General features: G+C 42.0%; 1 protein-coding gene across 1 annotated transcript in view; it reads left to right on the top strand.

Moving 5' to 3' along the window:
- HGF (hepatocyte growth factor) overlaps positions 1–12,512 on the top strand; it is a 240,991-nt gene that overhangs the window by 93,872 nt on the left and 134,607 nt on the right. The window contains exon 7 of the mRNA XM_069765151.1: positions 8,432–8,550. Within this exon, the coding sequence (XP_069621252.1) occupies positions 8,432–8,550 (119 nt within the window). The remainder of the gene's footprint in view (positions 1–8,431; positions 8,551–12,512) is intronic.

Here is a 12,512-nt window from a genome sequence, read left to right as displayed (position 1 = left end):
TAGGCATACAGGGGCTCTCCAAGCGCGACATGGTGTCCGCTAATGATTGGAGCTAATTTTTCATTCAAAAGTCAAATGGCGCTCCTTCCCTTCCGAGCCTTGCTGTGTGCACAAACAGTGGTTTGTGACCACATATGAGGTATCGGTGTACTCAGGAGAAATTGCCCAATACATTTTAGGATCCATTTTATCCTGTTGCCCTTGTGGAAATGAACAAATTGAGGCTAAAAGAATTTTTTTGTGAAAAAAAGTACTTTTTCATATTTACGGATCAATTTGTGAAGCACCTGGGGGTTCAAAGTGCTCACTATGCATCTAGATAAGTTCCTTGGGGGGTCTAGTTTCCAAAATGGGGTCACTTGTGGGGGAGCTCCAATGGTTAGGCACACAGGGGCTCTCCAAACGCGACATGGTGTCCGCTAAAGATTGGAGCCAATTTTTCATTGAAAAAGTCAAATGGTGCTACTTCCCTTCCGAGCCCTGTCGTGCGCCCAAACAGTAGTTCCCCTTCCCCACATATGGTGTATCGGCATACTCAGGACAAATTGTACAATGACTTTTGGGGTCCAGTTTATCTTTTTACCCTTGGGAAAATAAAAAAATTGTTGCTAAAAGATCATTTTTGTGACTAAAAAGTTAAATGTTCATTTTTTCCTTCTATGTTGCTTCTGCTGCTGTGAAGCACCTGAAGAATTAATAAACTTCTTGAATGTGGTTTTGAGCACCTTGAGGGGTGCAGTTTTTAGAATGGTGTCACTTTTGAGTATTTTCAGCCACATAGACCCCTCAAACTGACTTCAAATATGAGGTGGTCCCTAAAAAAATGGTTTTGTAAATTTTGCTGTAAAAATGAGAAATCGCTGGTCAACTTTTAACCCTTATAACTTCCTAGCAAAAAAAAATTTTGTTTCCAAAATTGCGCTGATGTAAAGTAGACATGTGGGAAATGTTATTTATTAACTATTTTATGTCACATAACTCTCTCGTTTAACAGAATAAAAATTCAAAATTTAAAATTGCAAAATTTTAGCCAAATTTGCATTTTTTTCACAAATAAACGCAAAAATTATCGACCTAAATTTACCACAATCATGAAGCCCAATATGTCACGAAAAAAAAAATCTCAGAACTGCTAGGATTCGTTGAAGCGTTCCTGAGTTATTACCTCATAAAGGGACACTGGTCAGAATTGCAAAAAACGGCCAGGTCATTAAGGTCAAAATAGGCTGGGTCATGAATGGGTTAAAATTTGCGTAATTTTTGAAACATTTTTCACCCAAACTAATGAGTGGGGAAATACGCAAAAAAAAACCGCATGTAAAAATCACATCCAAGCCAGGTATTTTATGTGTTTTTCCTTCCAACTCATCAGGATTTGCAGCAGAATTCTCAGCAGTATAATAGGACCCATCCTGGTCCCCTTTCTGGTATAATGTGCCTCATCCTATATATACATGGGCAGGTAGGATCACTCTCTATTTAAAAATGCCTTAGGCTGATGGGAGAAGTGCTCAGTCAGAGGGCGTTCATCAAGAATATAAAAAAACTCACATAAATTGGCCAATTTGTGCGCTAACATTTTTTTTATAGCAGTAATGCAGTTCTAATTGTATATATCTAATGTTTCAACATTATAATGTTTCAGAGAGCAGCTTCAATTTGTTAGTTACATGGGGGGCTCTCTTAGCTTGCACCTGTTTACACTTGTCTTTTTCTGTTTGGTAGTGCAGGTCAGTTTTTTTATATTTGCGATACACGCCCCGTGAATGAGCAGTCCTCACATCAGCCTAAGGTGTTTTAAAAATAGAGCTTGCTCCTACCTGCCCATATAATTGTAAACTTATAGCCCAGGAGAGGCATTATGTTAGATTTAGGGTCCCAACAAAGGGGTACATCTTGTTGCTTGTTGTTGGCCTCACATGAATTGGTAAATTTCTGCGCTAAGTACCTTCATTTTTTAACAGATTTTCTATAGCAGTAATGCAGTTCCAGTTTCATATATTCACTGTTTATATTTAATTTCTTAGATAGATAGATAGATAGATAGATAGATAGATAGATAGATAGATAGATAGATAGATAGATAGATAGATAGATGTTAAACTACTTGAGGGAACACATTCCTGTATAATTAGATGCTGCGGTAGTTCAAAAGTGATCTATTTTTTCTTAAATGACTGTAAGAACATTGAAAAGCTGACCCTAAATCAACAAGTAAATTGCCTTAAGTATATAAAGGCTGACAAACACTTGTACCTTCAGATATCAGCAATTGTGCTTTTAATGTTTACTATATTTGATTTTCTTGGCATACATTGAGATTTCCCTTCCCAAGAAGGAATTACAATATTTCTCTATACTTTTTTAGGGATTTAGTATGTGCCTATCTGTGACTACTAAGTTGTTGAGATGTCAATGGTAGCTCAGGGTTTTGATGGCATGTCCTGGGGATTTCTTGAATTGTTATCATGAGAAAGTGATGTAATAAAATTTGCAGAAAAATAATTACATTTGTGAAAATGTAATAATGGACAGATGTTTTCCCTAAAATAGAATTCTAAGCTAAAATATTAGGATCTTATATTTTATATCCCTATCTCCTGGCCTAAGTAGGCAAAACAATGACGAGAACCATCTCACACTTAGGAAAAATTGACCTATCTTCCATTAAAGGGACACTGTCACCTGGATTTGGAGGGAACAATCTTCAGCCATGGAGGCGGGGTTTGGGGTTTTTTGATTCACCCTTTCCTTACCCGCAGGCTGCATGCTGGCTGCAATATTGGATTGAAGTTCATTCTCTGTCCTCCATAGTACACGCCTGCGCAAGGCAAGATTGCCTTCTGCAGGCATGTACTACGGTGGAGAGAGAATGAACTTCAATCCAATATTGCAGCCAGCATGCAGCCAGCGGGTAAGGAAAGGGTGAATCAAAAAACCCCAAACCCCGCCTCCGTGGCTGAAGATTGTTCCCTCCAAATCCAGGTGACAGTGTCCCTTTAAGCAGTTGAGAATTGGGCAATTGTCCCCATTCCTGGCCAGGCACATTTTTGCGAGGATTTGATATATGCACTTTTAAGGGCATAAAACACATTTTCTCATTAGGATACTCAAACAATTATGAGCTCTTTTTTATACATGAGGCTTAATTTTATGTAAATTTTAAATTTATGTTTCTTTTTTATTTGCTGACATTAGGGAAACTGTAAAGAAAAGTAGTATATACTGATAGGGCTGGCGGAACGCACCAAATATATATATATGTTATTAAAGGTGCGTTCGCAGCCCAAGATCCACCGTGCAGGAGAGGAACCTGCTGCTAGCAATTGGCGGCACTATATGGTGGTATGTTATGACCTGGTGGTAAGGACAATAATGGACCTGGTGGTTAAGAGCACACGGAATGACCTGATAGTTACTAATAATATAGGACGAGCTCTGAGACGTGGGAACTCTGCTGACCGCAATCCCTAATCCTATCACACACACTAGAAATAGCCGTGGATTGCTCCTAACGCTCCCTATGCAACTCGACACAGCCTAAGAAACTAGCTAGCCCTAGAGATAGAAAAATAAAGCCTACCTTGCCTCAGAGAAATTCCCCAAAGGAAAAGGCAGCCCCCCACATATAATGACTGTGAGTAAAGATGAAAATTACAAACACAGAGATGAAATAGATTTAGAAAAGTGAGGCCCGACTTACTGAACAGACAGAGGATAGGAAAGGTAACTTAGCGGTCAGCACAAAAAACTACAAAAAGACCACGCAGAGGGCGCAAAAAGACCCTCCGCACCGACTCACGGTGCGGAGACGCTCCCTCTGCGTCCCAGAGCTTCCAGCAAGCAAGACAAAAATCAAAATAGCAAGCTGGACAGAAAAATAGCAAATCAGAGAAAAACAAGCAGGAACTTAGCTTCTGCTGGGAAGACAGGTCACAAGAACGATCTAGGAGAGAACTAGACCAATACTGGAACATTGACAGGTGGCATGGAGCAATGATCTAAGTGGAGTTAAATAGAGCAGCCAGCTAACGAATTAACCTCGTCACCTGTGGAAGGAAACTCAGAAGCCGCAGCTCCACTCGCAACCACCAGAGGAAGCCCATGGACAGAACCAGCCGAAGTACCATTCATGACCACAGGAGGGAGCTTGACAACCGAATTCACAACAGCGGTATAAGCGAACTCTGTTATTTCACAGAGTCACCTAGATAGGAAAATGATGTGCCCTGTTAACCTCACAAAGGATCACAGCTACCTAACAGAGCAGAAAGCAATTAGTGGTCATGCAGTCAGCTTAACACACAAACAACTCCTCTCCAGTGGAGCTGGAATTCTAGTGGCTATACGCCTGCCCTGAATTCAAAGACACAAAACTCCTCACCGGAGGTGTCGGTATTCTAGGGGCTTATTTCAGCTAAACCTGACCACAAGCAGACATGACCACCATATAGCAAAGCTCATAACATAAGCTGATACTAGCACATGGCTGTGTGGCAGGGGTGTCAAACTGCATTCCTTGAGGGCTGCAAACAGGTCATGTTTTCAGGATTTCCTTGTACTGCACAGGTGATAATTTAATCACCTACACAAATAATGAGTTGGTGATTAAATTATCACCTGTGCAGTACAAGGAAATCCTGAAAACATGACCTGTTTGCAGCCCTCGAGGAATGCAGTTTGACACCCCTGCCGTACGGCCATGCGAACCTTTTATAGCTGCAGCAGACAAGGACCTTCCTAGAGGACCAATGGGAGTTGCTACAGGACCTGAGAGTGTGATCCTCGACTTCCAATGAGAAGTCTTCCTTTGGGCATGCTCAGAAGGGGAAAAGCAGGATTTAGTCCCAGAGGCGTCTGCTCGCCACTGACCAGTACTGGCTACAACAGCAGAACCTGGAAGAGTAGCAGCAGTCAAGCGCAGAGTATCTGCCTGAGCCAGACACTGGGACCGACGTCTCCGCTGAGCAGACTCCACTGCGGCTGGCGAAGAATGGGAGACTGCAGCGGATGTGGTTTGAGATTCCCCCTGTGCAGCGGCGCGAAATCGACACCTAACATATACAAGTCTATTTTTCAATTTTGTTAATGTTTTTATGACCACGAACAACTGCTAAAAAATATTTTACATTGCATTCTCCTTTCCAAGGATATTATTTTGATTATAAACATTTCTTTAACAGGGCAGAGCTAATAGGTTATAGTAGCGTTTTATTTATTTATTTATTTTTTGGCTTTCCATGTATTTGTTTCATTCATTACACACTGTGTCCCTTCATAAGGTCTTAAAAACCCTCTTGGAGGGGCATGTTGAAATTTTGATACATGCTTACAAAATATATACCGTGTTTTGCGTATTATAAGATGCACCGGATTATAAGACGCACCCCCAAATTTTGAGGAGAAAAATAGGAAAACATTTTTTTTTTATAAAATGGTGGTGCTTCTTATAATACATGCGTATTAATGCTTACTAGGGGTGGTGGCTGTGGAGAAGCAGGGTCCCATGGTCGCTGCTGGAGGAGGCAAGAGTGGAGCGTTGCTGCAGGCCGTAGGCTGGGATGAGGGGGTGTTTGGATGTGCGGCGTGCCACTGCGGGTGTTCAGTGCTGCGAGTGCTCTTCTGACAGTTTGTGAAACCACTTACATGGTTTAGTATGCGGTGAAAATGGCTGCTGGAGGCAGCGCATGTGCGGATTGAGATCTCGGCACCAAGATCTGGGGAGATGAGATCTCACCGCACATGAGCTGCCCCCCACAGCCATTTTCCCAGAATCCACCGCATAGTAAACCATGTAAGTGAAGGGGATCTGGGCTTTCACAAAATGTTGGAAGAGCTCCCACAGCACCTATCACCCGCAGCGGTGCGCTGCACATCCGAACACCCCCTCCTACCAGACTGCGGCCTGCAGAAACGCTCCACTCTTGCCTCCACCAGCAGCGACCCTGGGACCCTGTTCCACTGAGGCCGGTAAGGTATATCCGCCTTATAAGACGCACCCTCATTTTCCTCTCAAATTTTGGTGAAAAAAGTGTGTCTTATACTTCGAAAAATAAGGTAAATATTTATATACATAAATATTGATATACATAATGTTATATAATATTATGCATATTCCCCTGGTAAATTGGCCCCAGTTACAGAAGAAATTCAGGCTCCTGGCTGCATAACTGAACTGACTGGGTCTCCTGGAATCCAGCAGCTCCGGCTGCTCCCTATACCCAACGATAACATGGCTAGGTCTAGAGGAGGAAGCACTGACAAGCTTACCTAATATATGATCACTGTTTCCTTAGCACTGTGCATGCAGAGATCAGGAAGGCAGAGAAAGTAATAAACCATCTCTTCCTTTTCTCTGGGGAGTTTGGCCTTCTCTGACAGTCATCTCCCCACTGCGCCAGCTCTATGACAAATAGCTTACTCTTCATTAACGTTTTGGATCTTCAATACAGGTTTGGAAGTGGTCTAAAGGTACCTTCACACTAAACGATATCGCTAGCGATCCGTGACGTTGCAGCGTCCTCGCTAGCGATATCGTTCAGTTTGACACGCAGCAGCGATCAGAATCCTGCTGTGATGTTGTTGGTCGGGGCTAGAAGGCCAGCACTTTATTTGGTCGCTGGACTCCCGCTGACATCGCTGAATCGGCGTGTGAGACACCGATTCAGCGATGTCTTCGCTGGTAACCAGGGTAAACATCGGGTTACTAAGCGCAGGGCCGCGCTTAGTAACCCGATGTTTACCCTGGTTACCATCCTAAAAGTAAAAAAAACGAACGCTTCATACTTACCTTCTGCTGTCTGTCCCCGGCGCTGTGCTTTCCTGCACTCACTGTGAGCACAGCGGCCGGAAAGCAGAGCGGTGACGTTTCCGGCCGCTGTGCTCACAGCCAGTACAGAGAAGCAGAGCGCTGAGGACAGACAGCGGAAGGTAAGTATGAAGCGTTTTGTTTTTTTTACTTTTAGGATGGTAACCAGGGTAAACATCGGGTTACTAAGCGCGGCCCTGCGCTTAGTAACCCGATGTTTTACCCTGGTTACCGGCATCGTTGGTCGCTGGAGAGCTGTCTTTTTGACAGCTCTCCAGCGACCAAACAGCGACGCTGCATCGATCCGGATCGTTGTCTGGATCGCTGCAGCGTCGTTTAGTGTGAAGGTACCTTAATAGATAACCCACTCATTTGAATTAGCATTGTGTATTCATTAGGTTCACCAGTCATGGTGCTACAGAAAAATTAAACATTTACAACCTGGTTTCCTTAGGCTAAGTTCACACTTGCGTTGTGCAGTCCGTTCAACACATCCGTTAAACGAACTGCACTAGCGCAAGTGCTGACATTTGCACAGCTCTAGCGCAGATGGAGCATCTGCTAGCTCCATCTGCGCTAGCAGTGCGCTAGCAATGACGGACCCAGAAACGCTGCAGCCCGCGTCTCGGGTCCGTCACTCAATGACGGCTCATCGCTAGCGCACGCCCATTGTGGGCATGCGCTAGCGATGCATCTGCCATTGAAAGTAATGGCGGCGTTAACGGACTACGTTATACCACATTATGCCGCGGTGTAACGTAGTCTGTTAAACTGGTCACACTAACACAGTGTGAACCCAGCCTTACTGTTCACAACTAATAAGAGTGGGCCAGCATATGGAAATTTAGCAATAAACATTTTTTTTGCTAAGGGGTAATTCTGAACATCTCAATATTATTTGTGTTCCATTTTCTTAGAACAGTCGTCTAGAACTCCCAAACTATAGAAAAACTCTGAAATGAAAACAAATACCAGATATCAGAACCAATTTCTTTAGTATTCCTATGTGAATATTTTTCTGCCCAATGATGACAGAAGTATTCTAGGAGTGATACCTTTATTGGCTAACCAGAAAATAATTTCTGGTTAGCTAATAAAGGTATCACTCCTAGAATACTTCTGTCATCATTGGGCAGAAAAATATTCACATCGATTTTTCTGGCTAACACGGTACCACAATACAATTTGTTATTGTACATCATTTAGTATTCCTAAATACAAATCTACATGATTTCTTTATGTTTGAAGAGTGAATGTGTATTCTAAAACAGGTCTTGTACATCATCATGATGTTGAATCTGCTGCTCCATATGGCATTGACCTTTGATTCCAATATTTTAATGCATGATTGCGATGATTTTAACAAGAAGAATGATAATAGAAGAAATAATGACCTTAATCCTCCTAAAGCCCAACAAGCAGAACATCACAAATCTCATTACCAGTTGAAAGGCTGGGCTTTCCTCCTGTTATCATCAGCTTCCCTAATGAGTTGAAATGCCATGCTGTGTTTATGAAACCCACACCTAATTGGGTGCTTTAAGAAGGAAAGGTGATCTGAATCTGTCAGTCTCCTTGGATGACACATAAGTGTTCTTTTTTTCTTTTTAACTGCCTTTCCAGATATCCTAACAAGGGTCTGAATGATAATTACTGCCGCAACCCTGATGGCAAGGCGAGACCATGGTGTTACACGCTTGACCCTGACACCCCATGGGAGTTCTGTGCAATTAAACCCTGTGGTAAGTAGTAACCAAATATATCCTACTGTGTGGCTTACTTTATCTTTATTAGCATACCAGACTGCCAATATACTGAAAAGCTCAGTTTAAATTTATGTGGAAAAATACAGTTTAAACATATTTACTTCCAGAAAAATGAAATATAAATACTTTTGAATAGAGATTATAGTCATACCATTACTATCACATGAAAATGAAGTATATGAATAATGAACTATAAAAAACTATATATGATTATACCTCTTTGTGTTAATTGTCCATGTGGCATATATTTTTGAATTCGTGACTTTGTGACTGTAGCCTTTAAGTTATATTACTCAAAGTTTTGTATTAATATTATTTATTATTATTATTATTATTATTATTATTATTATTATTATTTTATTTATATTAAAGCACAACTAAAGGAAACCTGTCAGGTCCCCCATGCCCTCCAACCCAGCAGCATTTACATATGTATTACTAAGTTCCCTGCTTAATGATCCCTTTATAATATTATTCACTTAAATCAATGTTTAAAAAAGTTTTTATAACCTCTACTTTTCCTACGCTAATTAGGCCTTTGACTATTCAATAGATGTTTGTTTCCAGAGACTACTCTGCCCTCTTTGCGAGTTATCACGCCCCTGTGGGAGCGTTAATATGATTTGTAAGAGCCAAGGTCATCACCAGCTATCTGCAAATCTTGAACATGTGCTCCGCTTTCTTCAGGTACATCATTGCGCCTCTGGGGCCAGGTGTACGCTTGCCGACTTCAAAGTCACACTGTGCATGGTCTGAAATGCAGAAGACAGCTCACGTACGTTTTCTGCACTTTTATACATGCGCATTGGCCTCTGAATCCAGGTAGCATACACCTTGCTTCAGATGCTCAATGACACTGCCATAAAGAGTTGGAAAATTTTCAGGGAGCAGGCGATTACGGTGACTCTTGCAAATCATGTTAACGTGCCAGCAGGGGCATGATAACATGTAAAGAGGGCTGACTAGTCTGGGGAAACAACTGTCCCATCCACGAATCAAAGGCCTAATTAGCATAAGAAAAACTTAGGTCATTAATACTTTTTTTAATCATGGATTTAAATGAATAACATTATAAAGGGCTGGTGTCAGGAACACCACACTGCGCTTGCTAACTGAGCAAGTGCACGTGTTCTGAGTAAACAAACTGTGCCCAAAGATACCTGTGGAGCAGGGCAGCAGCAATGAAGATGTGTGCTTCAGACAAACAGGACCTGAAGCACGTAACTTCTGGGGGCATGACCTAACTCAGGAGAGCTAGGAGCTGAAGGAAAACTCCTAGAAGGATATCTACGGGACAAAGTTATAAAGGGGCAAAGACAGAACAAATAGTCAGAATATGGCCAAAGGATCACACACAGAGAGGGCAGCGCAGTACAATAGAAGCAGTCAGAGGGTAGTCAGGATGTAGCCAAGAGGTCGTACACAGAGAGGTCAGCACAAAAAAAGCACAGTAAAACCAAAAACACTCTGTTGCAAAAAAATCACAGTGGACAGCAAGTGCTAGTAAAAAGATGGAAAAAACAGGGTATTTGGTTGATACATTTTTTTCAAAAAATGCATATTAAGCGGCTCTACCAAACGTCAAGGTATACCCATATCAGAGCAGTCCTAACTAATGTATGTAATCCCTATCTGATGTATTTAAAACCTGGTCATATGTACAATACCTGTATGAGCAGGATTCAGAAAAGGAATGTCCATGTGGACATGCAGGACAGAACGGCTCCTGTGCGCACAGCTCAAAAAAAGAGGGGTGCAGGCCTCCCCAGTCTTGTGGACACAAGAAAACAATTATGTGAAACCAGAACATATGAGCTGCGTGCACAGTGAACAAACCCGTAGAGACATGTTCACACCACCAAGAGACTTGAAAACACAAAAAAGCACAGTCAAACCAAAAACACTCTGTTGCAAAAAAATCACAGTGGACAGCAAGTGCTAGTAAAAAGATGGAAAAAAAACGGTATTTGGTTGATACGTTTTTTTCAAAAAATATATATTAAGCCGCTCTACCAAACGTCAAGGTATACCCGTATCAGAGCAGTCCTAACTAATGTATGTAATCCCTATCTGATGTATTTAAAACCTGGTCATATGTACAATACCTGTATGAGCAGGATTCAGAAAAGGAATGTCCATGTGGACTCGCTGGACAGAACGGCTCCTGTGCATACAGCTCAAAAAAAGAGGGGTGGAGGCCTCCCCATTCTGGTGGACGCAAGAAAACAATTATGTGAAAACAGAACACATGAACTGCGCGCACAGTGAACAAGCCCCTAGAGACATGTTCACACCACCAAGAGACTTGGTCTCTACCGGCTTAATATACATTTTTTGCAAAAAACGTATCAACCAAATACCCTGCTTTTTCCATCTTTTTACTAGCACTTCCTGTGCACTGTGATTTTTTTTTGCAACAGAGTGTTTTTGGTTTTACTGTGCATTTTGGTGTTTTCAAGTCTCTTTGTGGTGTGAACATGTCTCTACGGGCTTGTTCACTGTGCGCGCAGCTGATGTGTTCTGGTTTCACAGAGATGTCAGCGCAGTACAAAAGTGACAGGCAAAACTAGTAACAGGGACACAACCAAATCAGAACCAGACAGACGAAACGTAGCACAGGCACAAAGCACTGGCACAGGCGCAACAGGGTCAGACACACTCAGCCAAGGGTGAGAGTATAAGTGACAAGGAATGGACCCACAATGAGGCTATAAGAAGCCTCCCAGAATCCCAAAGTGAGGCCTTCCAGATTAACCCTAAACCTACCTTTACCCACAATCTAGGCAAACCATGACAGCTGGTTAGGCCCTTTTTAGTAATATAGTAATGCATACACGAATGCTTCTGGGTTGGAAAACATGGGGGACGTTACAGGTTCCCTTTAATTCCATGGTGCTGTAAATGTGAAGAGGATTTACAAAATATAATACTTATAAAATACAAATACAATAAAACAACTAACAGTGGCAGACTGGTACAGAGGGAGACAGGCCTCTGCCCTCATGGACAATATACAGGGTAAATGGGTTAGAGATTGTAGGTCGGGAAGGTTGCAGCAGCATCAGTAGTAGTGAGGTGGCAGAAGGGTTATAGCAATTCTTGGCTTTTCTGAAGAGTTGGATTGCTTCTTAAGGTTTAAAATGTAGAAGACAATCTGATTTCCTAAGGTAATTGGTTTCTGTTCATGGAGGGTGCTAGGCAAAAATCTTGAAAACAGTTGTGTGAGAAATACAGAGGAAAGAAGAGCAAAGGAAAGAAGGAGATCTTGTGATGTTCAGAGCTTACATGTTGGGAAGCATCTGGAGATTAGTTCAAAGATGTATGGGGCACACAGATTATGGACAGCCTTGAGTGCCATAGTTTAATATTTTAAACTTAATTCATTTTTCAATTGGAAGCCAGTAAAAGGGTTGGTCAAGGGCAGAGACAGAGTAGCAAGGAGTGAAGTGGATTAATTGGGCAGCAGAATTAAGGATAGACCAGAAGAGTGCAAGAGTGTTAGTTGGGGGGGCAAAGAAGAGGTTATTGCAGTAGTTGGGTTGTGATATGATTAGGGCATGTATTAACCATTGATTCTGGAAATGTTTAATGTGTTTAAGAATTTGACATGACAAGAAGTGGTAAGATTTAGATGTGTGGTTTAAAGGGCATGGCACAGTCAAGCATTACACCGAGGCATCAGACTTGTGATACACGAGGAAACATGATGTCATTTACTGTGATGGATAGGTCTGATATGGGGGTTGTGTGAGATGAAGGAAATATTATGTGTTCAGTTATAAAATACTAGATTGTGGCCCGATTCTAACGCATCGGGTATTCTAGAATATGCATGTCCCCGTAGTATATGGACAATGATGATTCCAGAATTCGCGGCAGACTGTGCCCGTCGCTGATTGGTCGAGGCAACCTTTATGACATCATCGTCACCATGGCAA

Source organism: Ranitomeya imitator, chromosome 4 (genome assembly GCF_032444005.1).
Source record: "Ranitomeya imitator isolate aRanImi1 chromosome 4, aRanImi1.pri, whole genome shotgun sequence".
Lineage (NCBI taxonomy): Eukaryota > Metazoa > Chordata > Amphibia > Anura > Dendrobatidae > Ranitomeya > Ranitomeya imitator.
This window is presented reverse-complemented; position numbering and strand designations above follow the sequence as displayed.